Here is a 25506-nt window from a genome sequence, read left to right as displayed (position 1 = left end):
GATACCTTCCCTAAATCATTTTCCAATGGGTTTTGATCTTCTGATGACTTTGCTAGATGGTAGAAGACAGCACGATCTGCAAACAATGGCTGCTCAGATTGCCTCCTAAATCATTTATACGGATTAGAAACACCAGAACGCCTACAACATTTCCTTGGGGAAGGCCAGATATCACTTTTACTTTACTGGATGAGTTTTGTTTGTTGCTACTAGGCAGACAGGAATACGGCTGCGGTCTAGAGGAGCGTCGCCACGCTTCCGGTGGTTCAGCCGTCCTGTGGCGGACTTCCGCTTCGCTCGTCGTTATATTGAGCCCGCGCTCCCTGCGAAGCGCACTGCCTCCGTTTGCTCCCCAGTGTCGACAGCAGACAATGCATCCGGCGGGCGCAGTTGCCACGCTGGCGGCTCTGCTTGCAGCAAACGGGACCTCTGTGATGGACTGCGTCTGCAGGCACATCAAGAACGTTCATGACTCCGGCAGAGTCTCGGAACTCAGTGCCAGTCAACTTGTGATGTGGTGGAGCTTCTGCGACTATTCCGGTAAGTTCTTCTTCGTGCAGCACGGATTGACGAGACGTTGTGCACAGTGCAGTTTTCACACACTCACAGGCGGCTTGGCTTACGGATGCTGTTATCTAAGACGATACGTTTGCTCCCTGGCAGTTTATCAGGGGCTAATTGCATTACGTTCTCAACATTTTCGGGCAATGTACTTTCGTGAGAGAGAAGATCTCACAATGTACGATTTGGAACCACGGTAAATTAACCATCTATATTTCTTAATTGAAGGCAACGGCCTTGCCGCAGTGGATACACCGGTTCCCGTGAGATACCCGAAAGCGCTGTCGGGCGTGGTCGGCACTTGGATGGGTGACACTCCAGGACGCCATGCGCTGTTCTACATCTACATACATATTCCGCAATCCACCATACGGTGCGTGGCGGAGGGTACTTCGTACCGCAACTAGCATCTTCTCTCCCTGTTCCACTCCCAAACAGAACGAGGGAAAAATGACTGCCTATATGCCTCTGTACGAGCCCTAATCTCTCTTATCTTTGTTGTCTTTCCGCGAAATGTAAGTTGGCGGCAGTAAAATTGTACTGCAGTCAGCCTCAAATGCTGGTTCTATAAATTTGCTCAGTAGCGATTCACGAAAAGAACGCCTCCTTTCCTCTAGAGACTCCCACCCGAGATCCTGAAGCATTTCCGTAACACTCGCGTGATGCTCAAACCTACCAGTAAACAAATCTAGCAGCCCGCCTCTGAATTGCTTCTATGTCTTCCCTCAATCCGACCTGATAGGGATCCCAAACGCTCGAGCAGTACTCAAGAATAGGTCGTATTAGTGTTTTATAAGCGGTCTCCTTTACAGATGAACCACATCTTCCCAAAATTCTACCAATGAACCGAAGGCGACTATCCGCCTTCCCCACAACTGCCATTACATGCTTATCCCACTTCATATCGCTCTGCAATGTTACACCCAAATATTTGATCGACGTGACTGTGTCAAGCGCTACACTACAAATGGAGTATTCAAACATTACAGGATTGTCTTTCCTATTCATCTGTATTAATTTACACCTATCTAGAGTTAGCTGCCATTCTTTACACCAATCACAAATCCTGTCCAAGTCATCTTGTATCCTCCTACAGTCACTTAACGACGACACCTTCCCGTACACCACAGCATCATCAGCAAACAGCCGCACATTGCTATCCACCCTACCCAAAATATCATATATGTAGATAGAAAACAACAGCGGACCTACCACACTTCCATGGGGCACTCCTGATGATACCCTCACCTCCGATGAACACTCACCATCGAGGACAACGTACTGGGTTCTATTACTTAAGAAGTCTTCGAGCCACTCACATAGTTCGGAACCAATCCCATATGCTCGTACCTTAGTTAGGAGTCTGCAGTGGGGCACCGAGTCAAACGCTTTCCGGAAGTCAAGGAATATGGCATCCGTGTGATGCCCTTCATCCATGGTTCGCAAGATATCATGTGAAAAAAGGGCGAGTTGCGTTTCGCAGGAACGATGCTTTCTAAAGCCGTGCTGATGCATGGACAGCAACTTCTCTGTCTCAAGGAAATTCATCATATTCGGAGAATATGTTCGAGAATCCTGCAACAAACCGATGTTAAGGATATTGGTCTGTAATTTTGAGGATCTGTCCTTCTACCCTTCTTATATACAGGCGTTACCTGCGCTTTTTACCAGTCGCTTGTGACTTTACGTTGGGCGAGAGATTCGCGATAAATGCAAGCTAAGTAAGGAGCCAATGCAGTAGAGTACTCTCTGTAAAACCGAATTGGAGTCCCATCAGGACCTGGCGATTTATTTATTTTCAACCCATTCAGCTGCTTCACAACCCGAGTGATGTCTATTACTATGTCCTCCATACGGGAGTCTGTACGAGACTCAAACGGCGGTATGTTTGTACGATCCTCCTGCGTGAAAGATTTGTCAAATGCTAAATTTAAAATTTCAGCTTTCGTACTGCTGTCTTCCGTTGCCAGGCCAGCCTGATCAGTGAGTGACTGGATGGAAGCCTTTGACCCGCTTACCGATTTTACGTGACCAGAATTTTCTTGGGTTTTCAGCAAGATCTTTTGCTAAGGTATGAGGGTGGTAGTGGTTGAATGCTTAATGCATCGCTCTTCTTACAGCAGCACGAATCTCTACTAAATTTTGTCTGTCCTCATTCTCCCGATCTTTCTTGTACCGTGAGTGCAACTACCTTTGTTTCCTGAGCATTCTGTTAAACCACGGGGGGTCTTTTCCGTGCGCAACCCACTTTTTCTGCACATACTTGTCCAATGCGTGATTTACAATGTGTTTAAAATTTGCTCATAATTCTTCCATTTTTCGGGGTGCACTCAGCCTCGTGATGCCAATTGAGGAGCTACTTGACCGAATAGTAGCGGTTCCAATCCAAGAAAACCATCGTGACGAGCGGGAGAGCGGTGTGCTGAGCCCACGCCCCTCCTATCCGCATCCTCCTCTGAGGATGACACGGCGGTCGGATGGTCCCGATGGGCCACTTGTGGCCGGTAGACGGAGTGGTTTATACTTCTTAATTAAGCCAAAAACGTTTTCCATATGTGTGAGAATTGATGGAAGTAACATGTTGCCAAATACAATGAGTAGATTCTGTGAAACCAAAGCACATCGAGGCAGAATTTTGTCGCACCTCGTCATAATCGCAGGCTTTACGTATTTTCTGTGGTTACGTCTTTTACATAATTATGCAGACTGACATTACAATACTAAACAATTCAGAATGAATATAGCGATATCGAACGGCTCTTAACTATTTAACGTACAGCGATACATCGATGAGAAAGAGAATGAAATACGAAGTGGGCACAAACTTCGATCGTTGCGCAAGCACAGTGAAGTTGACTCCCTTTTCTGCACTGTACAGCTTACCTTTTTGAATAATTTAATTTTCTAAATTATTTAAAATATTTCTGTACCTGTAAAATTACCTTACAATAGGCCTGACGACGTTCGTGGTGTTTAATCGCCTGTAGACATATAGGAAAGGTCAATCCCCGTTTCGCTTTTCGTGATTGATCCATGTCTCTGTTGTCGAAATTTCGCAACCTCTGAACAACTTTTTTTTCTTTTTTTTTGTTTTTTGTTTTTTTTTTGTTTTGAGACGCAAGCATGGCAAGAGCAGACAGGCTATCTTCATCTGTGGTACTTCTCACAAACTGTTTGATCCGCTACACCTCTCAGCTTCACACGTTCTCATGGGCTACCAGCCGCTAATTTCGGCACATTCATGACGTCGCCAAAAGGTTCTTGCAGGTTATTTTCGATGAAAAACTTTATAGGGGCCACTGCGCTTTTCATTTCTTGAAAATTATTTTGAGAATAAATGATTTGTAGTTACGTTTGTAACTTAGCTTTACTTTAAAAATGGATAGGACTACGCGACAGCAGAAAGGATTTTTTCAGGCCATTCATTTTTCACTGAAACAAAAAAATACCGATTAAGTAAATTAGACGCCAGCAAGCGGCTGCAGAATTCAAACCTCTGATTACTCTGTAGTATCATCAACATCGTCTCTAATTTTCAAAATTTCGTTTTCAAATTGTGCTGCTGCTTGCTTTATTGACACGCAATCAGTGGTAGGTTTTTGAAATTGGCTGTACTAGATATCCACATAGGGCAACCGTACATATTACGAAAATGGATATATGTATGTGTGTGTGTCTGTGTGGATGTTCTACTCGCAGTCCTGTAACGATTTCAACCAAACTTGCTACAAATATCCCTTACTGTCAGCATTCAATTTCTGTGGAGGTAATAACTACCATAGTTATTCATACCATAGTTCAGGTCATATGACGTCATAAACAATTAGATGCACGACGAACTGCCTCATCGTGCATGACGTTTAAATTTATTGCTTCTTCCCCACTACCTCTGTTCGCAGCACATTCTGTACTCACTACCGACATACGCCACTGAATGTACCTACGAAGTCATATCATTGTAAAATCATCATGTATGACGTTCTAATATATTTATTCTTTAGTACTAAGACACTTATTCAGTCGAGTCCACTTAGAGCTTTCAGCTGCGAAGTGCAAATGGCTGTAGGCGAAAACATTATCCGTCCATAGAGACGCTTACAATATCGCGGTCTAGACATGAGAATAAGCTGTGCTTACACATCAGGAAATTATGCATATTATTTCGTACGACCATTTCATAATTTCAAAAGTGTTTTCACGAATACATGTAAATGCAATATTTTCGACATTACAGAAAAAGAGAGTTCATTTTTGTTTTCATTTCTATCAGAAAATTGCCAAATGAGTACCTGTACATTGCTGGGATTGTCATCTAGTTACTGTATTGTAGAAAATACCTCTAACCGAAAGGAAAATTTTGGGTGTTGGAGTTTTAACTTCAGACCATATGTTTGATTCATAATTTTCGTCTGGTTGATGTTATCTTCAGTGTGTTTATCGTTTCTAGAATGTCCTCTTTATGTTCGTGAACTGTGAAGAGTTATCTCCACTTCTTGTTCCGTCTTGTGGTAGATAAACGAGGGATTCTTCGTTTCACTGTTGCACATGGAACAGCCACTTTCGAGGTGATGACAGACAGCTGTTGTTACCTCTTCAGTAGTCCTGAAAAAGAGTTTTATTTGTTTGTTTCGAGTTCTCGCTTGGACAAGAATGTTCAGCAGGTGCTCATAACAATGCACATAATACACGAAATTATGCTCTTCTCTTACAGTTGGTTGGAATTCAGTACGATGGCCACGCATGTCGCAGGCGCCATTATAAATTTGAGATTTTACGTTTACTATTCGTTTCTTGCACAACTTCGGCTAGTACATCTTTAATTCAATCAGCCAAAGAGGAAGCATTGTTATGCGCTTGCCTTAAAAATGTCCAAAATCTTTCGACCGGCTCTTCAGTAAATAACAGAAAGCAAAATACTACTAACGACAGAAATTTAGAAGTTTCATCTGCTGTCACAGACACAAAATCTGTCTTAGCTACTTCTGAATTGTTTTCGTCCTGATACACATGTAACGTAACGTCCAGTACATTCTTTTCTACACCATTGGCAGTATTTCTCATGTGCTCTTTCACAACCGCCCTATAGCGGAAGAGTAATTCACACGCTCTCTCAGTATTCTAGGATTGTTAGATTCTACTGTTTCATTACGTACACCTAATGCAAGTTGAGACTCACTGCAGAAGTTAATAGAGCCAGTTACCCTGGAAAGAACTTAGCGATTTTCCCTTACGTTGCTGTTCTGTCTTTCTGCATTTTGCTTCAAAGCTGAGCTAAGGTGCTGTTTAATTTCTATTTTTTCCAAGGACTGAAATGGAAATGGAAATGAGGGTTTTGCGTCATTGGCCGGGAGGCCCCTTGCAGAGCAGGTCCGGCCGCCTTCGTGCAGGTTTTATTACACGACTGGTCATTAAAATTGCTGCACCAAGAAGAATTGCAGATGATAAACGGGTATTCATTGGACAAATATATTATACTAGAACTGACAAGTGATTACATTTTCACGCATTTCGCATGCGCAGATCCTGAGAAATCAGTACTCAGAACAACCACCTCTGGCCGTAATAACGGCCATGATACGCCTGGGCATTGAGTCAAACAGAGCTTGGATGGCGTGTACAGGTACAGATGCCCATGCAGCTTCAATACGATACCGCAGTTCATCAAGAGTAGTGACTGGCGTATTCTGACGAGCCAGTTGCACCGCCACCATTCACCAGACGTTTTCAATTGATGAGAGATCTGGAGATTGTCCTGGTCAGGGCAGCAGTCGAAGATTTTCTGTATCCAGAAAGGCCCGTACAGGACCTGCAACCAGCAGTCGTGCGTTATCCTGCTGAAAAGTAGGGATTCGCAGGGGTTGAATGAAGGGTAGAGCCACGGGTCAGAACACATCTCAAATGTAACGTCCACTGTTCAAAGTGCCGTCAATGCGAACGAGAGGTGACCGAGACGTGTAACCAATGGCACCCCATACCATCACGCCAAGTGATACGCCAGTATGGCGACAACGAATACGCGCTTCCAATGTGCGTTCACCGCGATGTCGCCAAACACGGATGCGACCATCATGATGCTATAAACAGAACCTGGATTCATCCGAAAAAATGACGTTTTGCCATTCGTACACCCAGGATCGTCGTCGAGTACACCATCGCAGGCGCTCCTGTCTGTGATGCAGCGTGAAGGGTAACCGCAGCCACGGTCTCCGAGCTGATAGTCCGTTCTGCTGCAAACGTCGTCGAACTGTTCGTGCAGATGGTTGTTGTCTTGCAAACGTCCCCATCTGTTGACTCAGGAATCTAGACGTGGCTGCACGATTCGTTACAGCCTTGCGAATAAGATGCCTGTTATCTCGACTGTTAGTGATACGAGGCCGTTGGGACCCAGCACGGCGTTCCGTCTTACCCTCCTGAACCCACCTATTACATACTCTGCTAACAGTCATTGGATTTGGACCCACGCAAGCAGCAATGTCGCGATACGGTATACTGCAATCGCGATAGGCTACAATTCGACCCTTATCAAAGTCGGAAACGTGATGGCAAGCATTTCTCCTCCTGACACGAGGCATCAAAACAGCGTTCCACCAGGCAACGCTGGTCAACTGCTGTTTGTGTATGAGAAGTCGGTTGGAAACTTTCCTCATGTCAGCTGGTTGTAGGCGTCGCCACCGGCGCCAACCTTGTGTGAATGCTCTGAAAAACTAATCGGTTGCATATCACAGCGTCTCCTTCCTGTCGGTTAAATTTTGCGTCTGTAGCACATCATTTTCGTGCCGTAGGAATTTTAATGACCAATAGTGTTGATAAAGTAATTCCACACGAGGCAGAATCGAAGGGCGGTTGTTAGTTACGTGCATTTGTGATTTGCACAACCAGCTCTTTTCTAGGGCCTCAAGAGTTTCCTAACCTGCACAGGTTTCGGGCTGTGGTGGGAGTGTGTTCGCACAGTCGGAGAACGCGAGCGGATCTCGGCGAGAGTCGTGCAGTGCGTGGGGAGCCAGCCGCCCTGCCTCCAGCCAGCCACACATGTCGGGGAGTACCTGGAGGAGGCGCGCCAGTCGGTCATAAATGCACTTTCGCTTAAAGATACTTGCAGTAGTTTTTCTTCGTTACAGAAATTGTCAGGGAAACTCCCTCAGTCATTGGCCATAACTGTGGCATTATTTGAGTACGGGAAACTTCAAGTATCGCTACGCAGTTGACAGGGATAAGCTCTCGCTAGAATGGACGTGAAACACCCATCATACAAAAGTACATCGCAGGTTACGGAGCGCCCAAAGTGAGTCACTCGGTCCTCAGACACGACTAGGCCGAGGTCTCTGTGTTGGATCAGGAGCGTGGACTTATCTCCGTACGAGTTAATTACGTTTTTGGCATCATGTGTGTATTAATCGAACGTTCACAGTGGTTAATTACAATAGGCATACCGGAATGGCATCCCGATTTTTCAGTTGATACAAGGGTTACTCCAAAAGAAATGCACACTATTTTTTTCTAAATCCTATTCTACATGTTTGAAAGTTTTACAGTGTGCAGATACATCCTTTAGGAACAATACTTTCATAATGAGATTTTCACTCTGCAGCGGAGCGTACGCTGATATGGAAATTCCTGGCAGATTAAAACTGTGTGCCGCACCGAGACTCGAACTCGGGACTTTTGCCTTTTGCGGGCAAGTGCTCTAGCAACTGAGCTTCCCAACCACGACTCACGCCCCGTCCTCACAGCTTTACTTCTGCCAGTATCTCGTCTCCTACCTTCCAAAGTTTACAGGACGAGAGTCGTGCTTGGGTAGCTCAGTTGGTAGAGCACCTGCCCGTGAAAGGCAAAGGTCCCGAGTTCGAGTCGCGGTCCGACACACTATTTTAATCTGCCAGGAAGTTTCATATCAGCGCACACTCCGCCGCAGAGTGAAAATCGCATTCTGGAAACATCCCCCAGGCTGCGGCTAAGCCATGTCTCCGCAGTATCCTTTCTTTCCGGAGTGCTAGTTCGCAGGAGAGCTTCTGTAAAGTGTGGAAGGTAGGAGACGAGATACTGGCAGAAGTAAAGCTGTGAGGAGGGGGCGTGAGTCGTGCTTTGCTAGCTCAGTTGGTAGAGCCCTTGCCCGCGAAAGGCAAAGGTTCCGAGTTCGAGTCTCGGACGGGCACACAGTTTTAATCTGCCAGGAAATTTAATATTTTCATTTCTCCACGTAATTTCCATCCCTCTCAACTGCCTTACACCATCTTGGAACCAGCGCCTGTATACCCGCACGGTAAAATTCTGGACCAACCTGTTGGAGCCACTGTTTCGCAGCGTGCACAAAGGAGTCATCATCTTCAAACCTTGTTCGACGAAGAGAGTCTTTCAGTTTCCCAAAGAGATGATAGCTACATGGAGCCAGGTCAGGACTATAAGGCGGGTGTTTCAGTGTTGTCCATCCGAGTTTTGTGATCGCTTCCATGGTTTCTTGACTGACATGTGGGCGTGCATTGTCGTGCAGCAGCAAAACATCCTGCTTTTGCCGATGTGGTCGAACACGACTCAGTCGAGCTTGAAGTTTCTTCAGTGTCGTCACATCTGCATCAGAATTTATGGTGGTTCCACTTGCCATGATGTCCACAAGTAAGAGTCCTTCGGAATCGAAAAACACTGTAGCCTTAACTTTTCCAGCAGAAGGTGCGGTTTTGAATTTTTTTTCTTGGCTGAATTTGCATGATGCCACTCCACTGATTGCCTCTTCGTCTCTGGTGAAAAATGATGGAGCCATGTTTCATCACCTGCCACAATTCTCCCAAGAAATTCATCTCCACCATTCTCGTACTGTTCCAAAAGTTCGCTACATACAGTTTTTCTCGTCTCTTTGTGAGCCACTGTCAACATCCTAGGAACCCACCTGGCTAAAACCTTTTTTAACGCCAACACTTTTCTGCAAACACTTCCTTCCACTATCCCAGCGTAGCGTGACAATTGGGTTCACTGTGATGCGTCTGTCAGCATTCACCAATTCGTTAACTCTCTGCACATTGTCTGGAGTGTGTGCAGCATGAGGCCTGCCGCTGCGAGGACAGTCCTCAGCCGGCCGCGGTGGTCTCGCGGTTAAGGCGCTCAGTCCGGAACCGGCAACTGCTACGGTCGCAAGTTCGAATCCTGCCTCGGGCATGGATGTGTGTGATGTCCTTAGGTTAGTTAGGTTTAAGTAGTTCTAGGTTCTAGGGGACTGATGACCACAGAAGTTAAGTCCCATAGTGCTCAGAGCCATTTGAACCATTTTTTTTGACAGTCCTCAATATTGCCGTGCCCGCTTTCGTCACGTAACCCGCTTGCCCACCGACTAACTATACTGCAATCGACAGCAGAATCTCCATTTTCTACCTCTTGTGGATCTTTGCCGCTGTCTCCTTTTCACAGCACAGGAATTTTATGACAGGACGTTGCTTCTGACGAATGCCAAGTGTAGCAGCGATGTTGAAGACATGCTGTGACGGCGCCTCTCAGAGGAGCAGGTTGAACTTAATTTGAAAACAAGCGGGAAGGATGTATCTACACACTGTAAAACTTTCACACATTCTGAATGAAAACTGTATTTTTAGAAAAATAGTGTGCATTTCATTAGGAGTGAACCTTGTCGTATTAGCTGACCGCAGTCTCATCAGAAGCCACTGTTTCTACGTTTGCAGCACCGAGTGCAAGACGCGTCATCAGTATTAACCAGTCTTATGGGGCAGGTACGAAACTTTCAGAGTGCTTGCTTTCGAGATTAGTTGATCGCCGAAGTAAAATAATCTTGACTCCCCTCTGCGAAGCGGACCTGTTTCTTTACAGGGACATTACTCTTTCTTCTGTTTTTCTTATTTCTGCAGTCTCACTGAAGGTTTTTCACGCATTTACTCAAGAAGACTTGAATCACCCTCGCCAGTTATGGTTTCATCCTTCGTGGTGTCCAGAAGCTCTCCCGTAAACCTACTGGGCCGGCCGGGGTGGCCGAGCGGTTCTAGGCGCTACAGTCTGGAACTGCGCGACCGCTACGTCGCAGGTTCGAATCCTGCCTCGGGCATGGATGTGTGTGATGTCCTTAGGTTGGTTACGTTTAAGTAGTTGTAAGTTCTAGGGGACTGATGACCTTAGAAGTTAAGTCCCATAGTGCTCAGATCCATTTTTTGAAACCTACTGGCAGGTGAGAACAGATCGGCACTTTTTAGTGCAGAGCCACTCTCTGCCACTCAGTGCTTTCATTGCTGCTTCACTTGGGGCGAGGAACCGTTTCTAAACCGCACTACCATATCGATCTACAATTTAAGTCGATTATTTCTGAAATGATCTCAATGTTTAAGGAATACTTCGCTATTACATTTATTTCCTCCCTGCTCCTTGGGCGTTGAACGTTCTCACACAAGTACAAAGGAACAAAAATACAACTATTACCTCAGACTTGTACACAACAACGAATGGCAGCGCGTCTGCTACTTACCTGACGAGATAGCCTAGGTAAGCACGGCGACAACTAAGGGGAAAATACAGCTCAGAGGCGCATCCCAGCGAAAGAGTGGTATGCCGGTTATATAAATGAGAATTCCAGGTTTTCTGGCTGCAGTTGTTGTGACTCTGACGCGATCTTTGGCAGGCAGACTATGATGAGACAGGCTGTGTGGCGCTCCAGGAGATGAGAGCACGGTATATGTGGAGTCGTCGTTCGCGGCACAGGCTGGACTGGAGCTCTGGAGTCACCAGGAGAGGCTCCCACCAGCTGCCGCTGCAGCGAGGGGTGGCGTCTGGAGCGCCCTGCCGCCTACAGTCCAGCTGAGTATCGTCCAGCCTGGAGTTTCCTGTCCATACCCGCACTGTCAGCTCCGACACCAACGTAAGACCATCGCTCCCCTAGCGTTCTGCAAAGATTTATGTGCAGTGGTGCATAAGTCTCATTCTCCATCTCGCCAATCAAATCACTTAACTATTCACATGTGGAATAATCGGGTCTACTGCCAGATACTGGTGTCGCTCTGATTTTGGGAGGGTGTCATAAAGGAGGCGATCGAGATCAAGGTCACAGACAATCTGATAAACCGAGACGGCGGTTACCAGCTCAGCTCGGCGTGTAGTCCGGATCTGGAGCATCTCAGGGCCCAGCGAAAGGAACCAAGAAACTCCTCAAGAAGTTGTGACACCGTAGGAGCAGCGCCAACCGGCGCGGACCGCGAACGCAGCTCCTGTCGTGGGAAGAGCCTCTGACAGCCGCCACGACCACAGATGGACGAGTGGGGCGCGGACGAGCGTCGGAGCACCAGGGAAGTGCCAACACCTCAGGAGCAGCGCCAGGCGGGCGTGGACCGCGAACGGAACGCTCGACACAGGACGGGCCTCAGAGAGCTACCACAGATGGCGACCAAGCCGGGCGCGGACGTCCGAGGGAGCACCGGGGAAGAGACAGCACCTTACAAGCAGCGCCATGCGGGCGCGGACGGCAAACAGAGCGCCCAGCGCCCTCTGGGCATAAATACTGGACAAGATCCTCCAATACGGCAGTGTCAGGTAGCACCTGAAGAAGGCAACGAGTTACGAGGCCGAAATATTGTGCCAGAGCGACACAAACATCCGGCAGTAGACCCAGTTATTACACATATCACGATCTCGCCGGGAAAGCCTGAAGAGTTACACTTAACTATTATTTTTAGACTCTGCAACTAGCCAGGTACATTCCAGCTTCCTGTGGTAGCACCTCTTTCGGGCACACCATCACGCTGGGGCAAAACAGCATTGGTGACATTTGACCTCGAATTATTTTGTGGAAACGATGTCTGAAAGAGCGCTAGCGAACCGTCACGATGACTCAAAAATGTTACAGCTGCGATCCGTGTAGCCGATTACGTATTGTACATCAAGTGGCTGCCCATTAAATGGGCGAGAATGAGAACCTAGAATGCTGCACCCTCCACGCTGCTCGGTGTTTCGCTGCACGGGTCGTCCTTAGCAGTCAGAACGAGGGCTCATATAGGATGGCGGCACACTGTCCAATATCAAGTGCTGTACTGTCGGCGCAGCTCTGCTCGCTTCCTCATCAGGGGGAGCCGCAGTTGTGGCCGCCGTGCTGACAGTCAGCTGACTTGCTGACCATTTGCTTGTAAGAGTGTGCAGCACACCTCACAGTATGTCACGCTAGCGTTGCTGCTGCTCTCTTTGCGTGTCACTTTCACTGGCACCTAGTAATGGTGTGGATTTTTTAAAATCTTTATTCTTCAATATATATGATACATAAACAACCCACCACCTTAAACAGTTAGTCGGTCCTAATTGATACAATTCAAGTGTTATTACTACAGCTTATTCTATGGTTAGCTCTTCTGCTCACACTATGGGCACTACTGTTATGTTTAGATTATGTTACATTATTCCTACTTATGCTAATCTACTTCCACCTGCAGCGTTACAGGTGTGCCAGCGTTGTATAAACCCGCATTGTTGGCCCTGTTCACCGAGCAAATCCCGGTGAAGATGCCCCTGGCTCCGGGCTGGCCCAGAGTTGTTGATCGCTGTAGTACTGTACTAGTGTTGCTATCCTAGCTTATCCTACATCTAACCTAATATTTAACCTAGTGTCGAATTTGGTGAGTGTCTGAATCGGTAAGAAAGGCGCACCCTCCCCCTAACCCAGACATGGCGGATTCCAGCCGTGAAGCGGCTGGCCATGTCCACGCCTCGGCGGAACGGGACAACTGCACGGAGTCAAGTCGGTAGTAATGTGAAGTCTTAATTGTTGCTCCTTAGGAATTCCTGTATGAGGTCTCCTGTGTGAGGTCTCGTTTGCCAATTTGTTCAAGATTGAGTGGTGGTCCTCATGCCTGAGGAGGTGGTACGTGTCATGGTTGGGAAACTGATGTAATTGTCGCGCTACGTCGTCGAAGAGGTGGCACTCATACACCACATGTTCTGGGGTGCCTGATGCGACCCCACAGTCACACGCTGGTGTAGCCCGCTTCCCGAACTGGCATAGGTATGCCGGGTATGGTCAATGACCCGTTAAAAGTGCAGCAGTCCTCTTGAAGGTTTGAAATATTTCAATTGCAGCCGCTCCCTGATATTGGGCAGTAGTTCATCTGTTCTGCGACCGGTTTATTCCTTGTCCCACTGTTCTTGCCAGAGCTCTTCCCCCCTGCGTTTGATTTCCATTTTGTTTCCCACGTGAATCCCAATTTGTTAGATTATCTTATCCCTGTTTCCCTTTTTGACCCAGTACCACGTCGCTTGTTCTCTGATATTTATATCGAGCGGACAGAGCCTCATTAGTACCGTTAGCGCTCGCCCCGGAGTTGTTCTCTATGCCCCTACTGATCTCAGGAGTAGATACCTTAGGGGTTGCGAAGCAAATCAAATCGCTTGATATGGGCAAGTCTTCAGGTCCAGATTGTATACCGATTAGGTTCCTTTCAGATTACGCTGCCTACTTAGCAATCATATACAACCGCTCGCTCACCGATAGATCTGTACCTACAGATTGGAAAAATGCGCAGGTCGCACCAATGTTTAACAAGGGTAGTAGGAGTAATCCATCGAACTACAGACTCATATCATTGACGTCGGTTTGCAGTAGGGTTTTGGAGCATATACTGTATTCAAACATTATGAATCACCTCGAAGGGAACGATCTATTGATAGGTAATCAGCATGGTTTCAGAAAACATCGTTCTTGTGCAACGAACCTAGCTCTTTATTCGCACGAAGTAGTGGCCGCTATCGGCAGGGGATCTCAAGCTTGATTCCGTATTTCTAGATTTCCGGAAAGCTTTTGACACCGTTCCCCTCAAGCGACTTCTAATCAAGCTGCGGGTCTATGGGGTATCGTCTCAGTTGTGCGACTGGATTCGTGATTTCCTGTCAGGATGGTCGCAATTCGTAGTACTAGACGGCAAATCATCGAGTAAAACTGAAGTGATATCAGGTGTTCCCCAGGGAAGCGTCCTGGGACCTCTGCTGTTCCGGATCTATATAAATTACGTGGATGACAATCTGAGCAGTTCTCTTAGGTTGTTCGCAGATGATGCTGTAATTTACTGTCTAGTAAGGTCATCCGAAGACCAGTATCAGTTGCAAAGCGATTTAGAAAAGATTACTGTATGGTGTGGCAGGTGGCAGTTGACGCTAAATAACGAAAAGTGTGAGGTGATCCACACGAGTTCCAAAAGAAATCCGTTGGAATTCGATTACTCGATAAATAGTACAATTCACAAGGCTGTCAATTCAACTAAGTACCTGGGTGTTAAAATTACCAACAGCTTCAATTGGAAAGACCACATAGATAATACTGTGGGGAAGGTGAGCCAAAGGTTGCGTTTCATTGGTAGGACACTTAGAAGACGCATCAAGTCCACTAAAGAGACAGCTTACACTACACTCGTTCGTCCTGTGTTAGAATATTGCTGCGCAGTGTGAGATCCTTACCAGGTGGGATTGACGGAGGACATCGAAAGGATGCAAAAAAGGGCAGCTCGTTTTGTATTATCACGTAATAGGGGAGAGAGTGTGGCAGATATGATACGCGAGTTGGGATGGAAGTCATAAAAGCAGAGACGTTTTTCGTTGCGGCGAGTCGCCAACTTTCTCTTCCGAATGTGAAAATATTTTGTTGAGCCCAACCTACATAGGTAGGAATGATCATCAAAATAAAATAAGAGAAATCAGAGCTCGAACAGAAAGGTTTAGGTGTTCGTTTTACCCGCGCGGTGTTCGGGAGTGGAATGGTAGAGAGATAGCATGATTCTGGTTCGATGAACTCTCTGCCAAGCACATAAATGTGCGTTGCAGAGTAATCATGTAGATGTAGATGTAGATTTCGCTGCACTCTTCTTACAGCCATGGCAGGCATGACCCTCGTGAGCGTGTGGGCCCAGACTTCTGACCCATGGCCTACGATTGATGTCAAAATGCTATTATGGTATAATTTTATTAGTTCTGGTGGCAGGTGGAATCGTTTGTGTCCAATCGTTATTAGATTGTTGAGCGTTCCTAATGATCTTTGTGTAACGGTGTCAATGTGTGATGTATAATTCCACCTCTCATCGACGACTACTCCCAGGTATCGTGCCTCATGGGGTCGGACAACTCAACAGAAGCTCGTGTGAGTAGTCAGAGTGCCGACCTAGAGGTGACTGGAGAGAGTTTTCCAGGTCGGTTCCGGGTGGCCGTGAGGTGCGGGAACCGGCACCAGCCGCCCTGCGCGTGGTCAGCTGTGGTCCGCCTAGCAGACCGCATCTGGGACTCCGGAATGTCGCCGCCAGCAGGTGGGGGGGAGGAGGGGGAGGGGTGCGCCGGTGCCCTGGCGCAGCTCCGCAACCTCACGTCGGACCAATGCTGGAAACTCCGCAACAAGCTCCACTGCCGGATCGCTGCCGACTGTACCGACTCCTGCTCTGTACCGAGGTATGTACACGACTCGATGTCATATCTACGAACTGTACACCTACTCCTCCCCTCGTGTCCTTAAATTTTTTCCCAGTGCTGTCACCCACTATTCCTGTTTTCCGAGACTGACTATCTGCCAATAGCCAGCCGATGTGGCCGTGCGGTTCTAGGCGCTACAGTCTGGAGCCGAGTGACCGCTACGGTCGCAGGTTCGAATCGTGCCTCGGGCATGGATGTGTGTGATATCCTTAGGTTTGATAGGTTTAATTAGTTCTCAGTTCTAGGCGACTGATGACCTCAGAAGTTAAGTCGCATAGTGCTCAGAGCCTTTTGAACCATATCTGCCAATATGCAGACATTAGTGAGACCCAAGGAGGCAGCACGCTAATGCCTTCTGCCGCCACCTCTTCTGTTGACTCTTTCCACCGAGCAGTAAATGAATGTGCCTTGTGGCGGATGTCTCTCTCGGTCGCTGTCTCTGCATATCGCTACAGGAGTCAGTGAATGGTCTGACGCTGACAGTCAAACATTGAAAGCGGTAACCACCAATAAAACATTTTGCAATCGAGACTGATTGCCTTACTAAAATTGAATTCATATCCCTATTTCCCATCTGTACTATCAAGAATCAATAAAAGTACAGTGTCATTTGAGATGACACCAGCTGTAGCTTGATGTCGTTGTTAGTTGTAAATAAGTTCAAAAGTGAGCAGTAAACGCCGTCAGTGGCTAAATTAATTACTCTTTCGAAAGAAGCAATTATAGAGTCAATACCCTGCATCACCAGATAATAGTAAAGCTCCACATTACCTGCTACACTACTGGGCATTAAAATTGCTACACCACGAAGATGAAGTGCTACAGACGCGAAATTTAACCCACAGGAAGAAGATGCCGTGATATGCAAATGATTAGCTTTTCAGAGCATTCACACAAGGCTGGCGCCTACAACGTGTTGACATATGAGGAAAGTTTCCAACCGATTTCTCACACACAAACAGCAGTCGACCGGCGTTGCCTGGTGAAATGTTCTTGTGATGCCTCATATAAGGAGGAGAAATGCGTGTGTGTGTGTGTTGGGGAAGAGAAATGCGTACCATCACGTTTCTGACTTTAATAAAGGTCGGACTGTAGCCTAACGCGAAATCGATTTATCGTATCGCGACATTGCTGCTCGCGTTGGTCGAGATCCAATGACTGTTAGCAGAATATGGAATCGGTGGGTTCAGGAGGGTAATACGGAAGGCCGTGCTGGATCCCAACGGCCTCGTATCACTAACAGTCGAGATGACAGGCATCTTACCCGCACGGCTGTAACGGATGGTGCAGCCACGTGTCGATCCCTGAGTTAACAGATGAGGACGTTATCAAGACAGCAACCATCTGCACGAACAGTTCGACGACGTTTGCAGCAGCATCGACTATCAGCTCGGAGACCGTGGCTGCGGTTACCCTTGATGCTGCATCATAGACAGGAGCGCCTGCGATGGTGTACTCGACGACGAACCTTGGTGCACGAATGGCAAAATGTCATTTTTTCGGATGAATCCAGGTTCTGTTTACAGCATCACGATGGTCGCATCGGCGATTGGCGACATCGCAGTGAACGCACATTGGAAGCGTGTGTTCGTCACTGGCATACTGGCGTATCACCCGGTGTGATGGTATGGGGTGCCACTGGTTACACGTCTCGGTCACCTCTCGTTCGCATTGACGGCACTTTGAACAGTGGACGTTACAGTTCAGATGTGTTACGACGCGTGGCTCTACCCTTCATTCGATCCCTGCGAAACCCTATATTTCAGCAGGATAATGCACGACCGCATGTTGCAGGTCCTGTATGGGCCTTTTTGGATACACAAAATGTTTGGCTGCTGCCGTGGCGAGCACATTCTCCAGATTTCTCACCAATTGAAAACGTGTGATCAATGGTGGCCGAGCAACTGGCTCGTCACAATACGCCAGTCACTACCCTTGATGAACTGTGGTATCGTGTCGAAGCTGCATTGGCAGCTGTACCTGTACACGCCAACCAAGCTCTTATTGACTCAATGCCCAGGCGTATCAAGGCCGTTATTACGGCCAGAGGTTGTTGTTCTGGGTACTGATTTCTCAGGATCTATGCACCCAAATTGCGTGAAAATGTAATCACATGTCAGATTTAGTATAATATACTGTCCAATGCAATTCTTCTTGGTGTAGCAATTTTAATGGCCAGTAGTGTACATACGACTCTGAATTTTATAATAATAATGCAATTTTTTTATTTATTCTGCAGAGGATTGTACAATACAGAGTTATCTGGGGTTGGCTGACTTTATACATTGGCGCAGCCACTCGCGAGTGAAACTGCCGTACAGATTGGCAACTTCCTTTAATTGTTTGCAAATGTAAAATTGTGTAGTTCAAATACACTCCTGGAAATTGAAATAAGAACACCGTGAATTCATTGTCCCAGGAAGGGGAAACTTTATTGACACATTCCTGGGGTCAGATACATCACATGATCGCACTGACAGAACCACAGGCACATAGACACAGGCAACAGAGCATGCACAATGTCGGCACTAGTACAGTGTATATCCACCTTTCGCAGCAATACAGGCTGCTATTCTCCCATGGAGACGATCGTAGAGATGCTGGATGTAGTCCTGTGGAACGGCTTGCCATGCCATTTCCACCTGGCGCCTCAGTTGGACCAGCGTTCGTGCTGGACGTGCAGACCGCGTGAGACGACGCTTCATCCAGTCCCAAACATGCTCAATGGGGGACAGATCCGGAGATCTTGCTGGCCAGGGTAGTTGACTTACACCTTCTAGAGCACGTTGGGTGGCACGGGATACACGCGGACGTGCATTGTCCTGTTGAAACAGCAAGTTCCCTTGCCGGTCTAGGAATGGTAGAACGATGGGTTCGATGACGGTTTGGATGTACCGTGCACTATTCAGTGTCCCCTCGACGATCACCAGTGGTGTACGGCCAGTGTAGGAGATCGCTCCCCACACCATGATGCTGGGTGTTGGCCCTGTGTGCCTCGGTCATATGCAGTCCTGATTGTGGCGCTCACCTGCACGGCGCCAAACACGCATACGACCATCATTGGCACCAAGGCAGAAGCGACTCTCATCGCTGAAGACGACACGTCTCCATTCGTCCCTCCATTCACGCCTGTCGCGACACCACTGGAGGCGGGCTGCACGATGTTGGGGCGTGAGCGGAAGACGGCCTAACGGTGTGCGGGACCGTAGCCCAGCTTCATGGAGACGGTTGCGAATGGTCCTCGCCGATACCCCAGGAGCAACAGTGTCCCTAATTTGCTGGGAAGTGGTGGTGCGGTCCCCTACGGCACTGCGTAGGATCCTACGGTCTTGGCGTGCATCCGTGGGTCGCTGCGGTCCGGTCCCAGGTCGACGGGCACGTGCACCTTCCGCCGACCACTGGCGACAACATCGATGTACTGTGGAGACCTCACGCCCCACGTGTTGAGCAATTCGGCGGTACGTCAACCCGGCCTCCCGCATGCCCACTGTACGCCCTCGCTCAAAGTCCGTCAACTGCACATACGGTTCACGTCCACGCTGTCGCGGCATGCTACCAGTGTTAAAGACTGCGATGGAGCTCCGTATGCCACGGCAAACTGGCTGACACTGACGGCGGCGGTGCACAAATGCTGCGCAGCTAGCGCCATTCGACGGCCAACACCGCGGTTCCTGGTGTGTCCGCTGTGCCGTGCGTGTGATCATTGCTTGTACAGCCCTCTCACAGTGTCCGGAGCAAGTATAGTGGGTCTGACACACCGGTGTCAATGTGTTCTTTTTTCCATTTCCAGGACTGTAGAAGCAGATAATAGTTGTCCTACAACTACCATACCACTGAGTCTCATTTGGAATCAGTCATTTCATAGAAATACGTAGGTGTATGCAATACAGGAACCAGAAACCCCCTAGTTTGGGCGTCTTTTGGCTGAGTTCTTCAACCTCTAGGTTCACATTTGGTGAAGCCGCAGTCCCTTCATCCTCACCAGACACCTGCGTAAGTACCGCACGAACCTCTTTCTAGTAAAATTTAGGTTGGCATCTTCTGCATTGAACCATTGGCGTGGTGCTAACATCTCGTTCTATCGAGAAACGTAGTGGTTCCGACGTTGCAGCGAAGTCTGTCCGCTGACTAACCACCAGTCCATCCGTCCAGGCAACGTTTATATGCCTCTTGTTTCTCCCCTCGAAGGACCCCATCACGCCTGTTTGTCAGAGGTACTTCTTCGGTGTCTTCGCCAATGTCGCGAAATTTCTAGGGTGACAACTGACCCTTCGGTCGTTAATTTATGCTTCCCATGTTGGGCAGACATGTGACCAATGTCGGCACATGAGCGGCCTATCGTTGTTTTGCCTCTATGCTGGCGTGGTCGGCCATTGCCCTGAGGACGCCAGATACGTCACGTGTGTCAGTTCAGTATGCTGGCAGTTCCTGGAGCATTGACTGCTCATGTGCAAACAGCGCTGGTCATCGCCCTCCTTGGAAGCATTTCCCATCGTTGATCTGTCAAAGTGCTGACTGGTGCTGCGCAAACGCCACTGGTCATCGCCCTCCTTGGAAGCATTTCCCATCGTTGATCTGTCAAAGCGCTGACTGCTGCTGCGCAAACTCCACTGGTCATCGGCCTCCTTGGAAGCATTTCCCATCGTTGATCTGTCAAAGCGCTGACTGCTGCTGCGCAAACTCCACTGGTCATCGGCCTCTTTGTTCGACTGCTGCCGCTTCCGATTATTATAGCTTAACGTGTCAAAGTCTCTAAAATGTTCACTTAACCTGTAATAAGTTTTTTCGTATTATTCTGCCGGATCTCTGCTTTGAATAACCATAAATAACACATAAACATTATACACAATCATAAATAACACGTAATGATTATACATAAATATTATAAGCCTCACAAAGGGCCCATGTTGACTATTAATGGCATTGCTACAACACCTCCCAATCAGTGGCTGCCTGTTCTGTCCAGTTTTGTCCGTGCTAATTGTGAGCGTGTGGGTGCTATTCTGTCATTCTGCACAACGGATTAATCTGAGATGTACCCTATACTCTGTAGTTCCTGCAAGATGCAATTTCCACCCCCACACTACTAAAGAAGTCCGACAGACGCTCCTAACGTTCTCAAGAGAAATGCCTGGACAACTTTCAGCAATAAATATGTTTTGGAGTCGTCCGCTGTAAGGAAATGACACAAAATTTCACAAAATTTCTTACGTAACTAGTGGAATACTTGGGTGCTGCAGTAGTGGTAGTTAGTGTAAGAAGAACATGAAACTAACGAAAATTATTATATATTTTGCTAAAATTCTGAGAAATCACAATGGGACCTTTAGTTATGAACAAAATAAGTTGAATTTATTTCCGGGTTCTTTTCGGAATGTGAAGTTACCTCTTAAGGATAGGATTCGCTAATGAGATTTCTATACAAAGTTTAAGATTGTATTGATTTGGCGGAATGGCTGAGAGCCACACCTACTCAACTTGAGTAAATATCCATTAGAATGTTGCTAGGTATGGTCGAGGCTGTCGCGTGTGAAATGCAGTGAAGTATACTGTTGTGGAGGAAATATGGGGCTCGCAAGAGCTGTAGCGCACAATACCGTAAGCTGCGATGACTGCTGTCTGCGCCTCTCGCTGCTGACAAATAAGATAACTCTCGCTCTATCTGGATTGACCTTCGCCAATTAGACTCTCTCTACACCTTGATGAAGTCAAGGACTCCTATTCGCCCCTAGTCTATTGGCGTGGTACACTGGCCTGATAACCAGTCCACCACGATGTCGTGCAAAATTCGCTCGCAGGCGTTTAACTATTACTCAGTCCGTTCACACCACACAATAAGTGTGGCGGCCAACACAGTGAACAACGCTTAATCGCAAGGACTCAATATGGAGTAGCGCTCGACAGAGGTGATCTCCCAGTGAAGTACTGAGGCGAGACTTGTTCCTCGCTCTTTGAGTACACGTACGAGCGCGCACGCTCTCGTTACGTGTTCTCGCTCTAAGAGCGATAATGGAACGGCCCCTCTCCACGCCAGACGTGAAGGGGTATATCTTTCGGTCTCTTCCATTACTCCTTCAGCTCAAGGCGTCAGAAATATCGTCTGCCAATCAGCACTGCTCTTCTTAAACGGGAGGATGACGTTTCGTTTAAGGCGACCAATCCCGAAATCTGTAGCATCGGCGTTTGGCGTTCGCTGTCTCCCTGTGAAAACCTCTTAAACTGCATGCTATGTTTGTAAAGAATGCATAGGCTGGGCGCTCCCACACAATGTAGCGGAATTTGCTTTTAAGCCAAACACGGGGTCGTTCTGCCTTTCACTCGGACAAACGCTGTCTACTCTATGGGCGGTTACCGTTCTACGTAGATAGGCTGGCTCGTCTTCTGAAGGGACTGGCGTCCCGGTGAGTGGTCTGCCTCTCCCGAACTAAAACCTCCTGTCACCATTGTGTCTGGAATGTGTGTGTGTGTACGCCAGCCTCGAGTATTTCAAGCACAGTGATCACTTGCGATTTATTAGTTATTTGCATGTCGTTTACATGAATTCATACAACATTGACTTTATGTTATCCAGTTTCGGTTCGAATGAGGCGTCTTGATGTGCGGAATATGATTGTGAGGGCGGATTATGTAAGCAATGAAGGTCAGGAGACCACGACGTCTTACATAATCTCACAATCAAAGATGTCAAGATGGTAATTCTTAAGACAGAGTCCAATAAGCATTCAGTCCTAAATAGCGTGTTCCAGAGTCGACCAACTGACTACTGTTGCAGTATGGCCTTCCCTGTCACGAAAACTCAAGATTCAGCCTCATCCAAATGGCACAAGGGAGACATGGCTACATATTGGAAACGTGGGTTCAAATTCAAACGGCTCTGAGCACTATGGGATTTAACATCTGAGGTCATCAGTCCCCTAGACCGTACAACTACTTAAACCTAACTAACTAACCTAAGGACATCACACACATCTGTGCCCGAGGCAGTATTCGAACCTGCGACCGTGGCGGTCGCGCGGTTCCAGACTGAAGCCCCTACAACCGCTCGGTCGCAGCAGCCGGCGAAAACTTGGGCTTGTACTGGAAGTGCTGCCTGTGACTACGGTGCCTAGGAACAGATGGAGGGACATGATGTGGGGGAGCGCCAAATCCATGTTTTTAAAAGTGGTCTTGTCCTGTCATAGTTTTGGATGCATACTTGTATGTAAATTCTCATATTTCATGAGAGACGATCAGTTCACCAGAATATGTCACCAGACTCGCATACCGGTCATAATTTACGCCAGAGTACCCGTGTGACACCTTGAGTCTTCTCTAATGGGCTGGCGACCTCTATCAATGAGAAACATAAAAGCTGGAGAAAGGGCAAGTTGAGTTTAGTATTAACTTTTGTGTTCTACAAAATACAGTCAAGTTTCAGAACATCATATGTTACATCAGCTAACTCGGTTTTATTTTGAAAGGTTGAAGAAAATGGAATGGAACATGATAACGCTGCAAACGGTTGGTATAAGGCATCATGTCGTGTCCCAGTCACTGCATGCTGTTTCGAGCATCACGAGGGCCATGGTCGGCAGAGTGAGATGTGAGGACTACTATCGACCTAATTTTAAGGGGAGGAACTGGTACAAATTTTGTGAGTATTTTATTTGGAATTACGTTATTGTTAAATAAAGCGCGACTGGCTCATTAAGCAATTCTATAAAAAAATCTCGTCTAAGTTACTCAACACACGATGACGGAGTTGCGCCACAGCTGAAAACTGGGTCCTAATTAAAGTACATAGAAATAAAAACATTACGATAAAATAATAACCACGCTGGACTAAAGAAACAGTTATTTATTGACACTTGCAAGATATCAGCCCTATCTGTCGATATCGTGCGGACATTTGGGCCATGAGAACGACAGTACGCAGTTATGACCTTCTGAACACATAGCTTTTTAACGCCCGTGTACCACTTGATTGTCTCACGCTCTGGTCCGCTACGGCAGCCCAATGTCGGAGCGTGAACTACTGTACGGTACAGTGAGTAACAGGTTCCTGTTTATTAACTCGGTAAACCAGCAAGCGATAGTGTGTCACCTCCAGCAGCAGTATATAGTGACGGTCAAATTTCAATGTTTAAACATCAAAGCTAGAGACAGTTGTGACTGGTTGGCATAGTTAACATGTGGCTTTTCGACTAACTCTTACACGAGTCAAACGAAACGGTACGAGTGTTTCTTTCTGCTATTATTTGTACCTTGAGATTTAGTTGGAGCAATCATAGAGAAGACCTGGTAAACGGAGAGAGGAATAGTTGGCTGACGTTACATACTTGTTAATGAAAGGATGAGAATCATGCTACCCTTTCACCACATTCTCTTTCGTCAAACAACTTCATTGGTACAATGGGAAAGAGATGTAAAATCATGAAGTCACTGATTAAGAATCTTGCTTTGAAGATGTAATATTGTCAAATACCACTTTGTCCATAACAGAGATGTGTATATGAATGTGTGTGTGTGTGTTTCATATACTGGGTGATCAAAAAGTCAGTATAAATTTGAAAACCGAATAAATCACGGAGTAATGTAGATAGAGAGGTACAAATTGACACAGATGCTTCGAATGACATGGGGTTTTATTAGAATAAAAAAAATACAACCGTTCAAAGAATGTCCGACAGATGGCGCTTCATCTAATCAGAATAACAATAATTAGCATAACAAAGTAAGACAAGGTAAAGATGATGTTATTTACAGGAAATGCTCAATATGTCCACCATCATTCCTCAACAATAGCTGTAGCTGAGGAATAATGTTGTGAACAGCACTGTAAAGCATGTGCGGAGTTATGGTGAGGCATTGGCGTCGGATGTTGTCTATCAGCATCCCTAGAGATGTCGGTCGATCACGATACACTTGCGACTTCAGGTAACCCCATAACCAATAATCGCACGGACTGAGGTCTGGGGACCTGGGAGGCCAAGCATGATGAAAGTGGCGGCTGTGAACACTATCATCACCAAACGGCGCGGGCAAGAGATCTTTCACGCGTCTAGCATACTTTTTTTTTGGTTCTCGTAAAACTCCATGTCATTCCAAGCATGTGTGTCAATTTTTACCTCCCTACATACATTATTCAGTGGTTTATTAAGTTTTCAAATTTATACTGTGTTTTTGATCACCTGGTATAGCTGCTACAGAGTGTCAGTACTAGAAGATTTTTAAAATGCGTTGTCCATATATCTGCATGGCATTGACATACTATCTGCTCATATTGCTTACCTGTTTTCATGTTAAATAACGTGTGTTCCACTTGTAGAACGAAGTTTCGAAACACATGGGGCAGACGTGACCAGTTCCACACACCTCCTCCTACTCTTTGAATATCAAGCGAGTATAACGGCTCCGGATGTCACTCCACTGTATGGTACTCTGCACTCGTGCATTAGGCAGTTGCATTGGGGCGGAGCCAGTGACAGGCAACATGCACGTGCAAAAAGTTTAAAAGCAGTGCATTCAAGGAGTCTAAAATGAATATTA

The 25506-nt window shown here is 47.0% G+C and overlaps 1 protein-coding gene across 1 annotated transcript in view; it reads left to right on the top strand.

Moving 5' to 3' along the window:
- The first annotated feature begins 11793 nt into the window (after positions 1–11793).
- The window catches only part of LOC124553306, a 50793-nt gene continuing 37080 nt past the window's right edge, over positions 11794–25506 (top strand). The window contains exon 1 of the mRNA XM_047127185.1: positions 11794–12007. Coding sequence (XP_046983141.1) covers positions 11794–12007 — 214 coding nt within the window. The remainder of the gene's footprint in view (positions 12008–25506) is intronic.

Source organism: Schistocerca americana, chromosome 11 (genome assembly GCF_021461395.2).
Source record: "Schistocerca americana isolate TAMUIC-IGC-003095 chromosome 11, iqSchAmer2.1, whole genome shotgun sequence".
Lineage (NCBI taxonomy): Eukaryota > Metazoa > Arthropoda > Insecta > Orthoptera > Acrididae > Schistocerca > Schistocerca americana.
The sequence above is the reverse complement of the archived record's forward strand: the minus strand, read 5'-3'. Positions and strand labels throughout refer to the sequence as shown.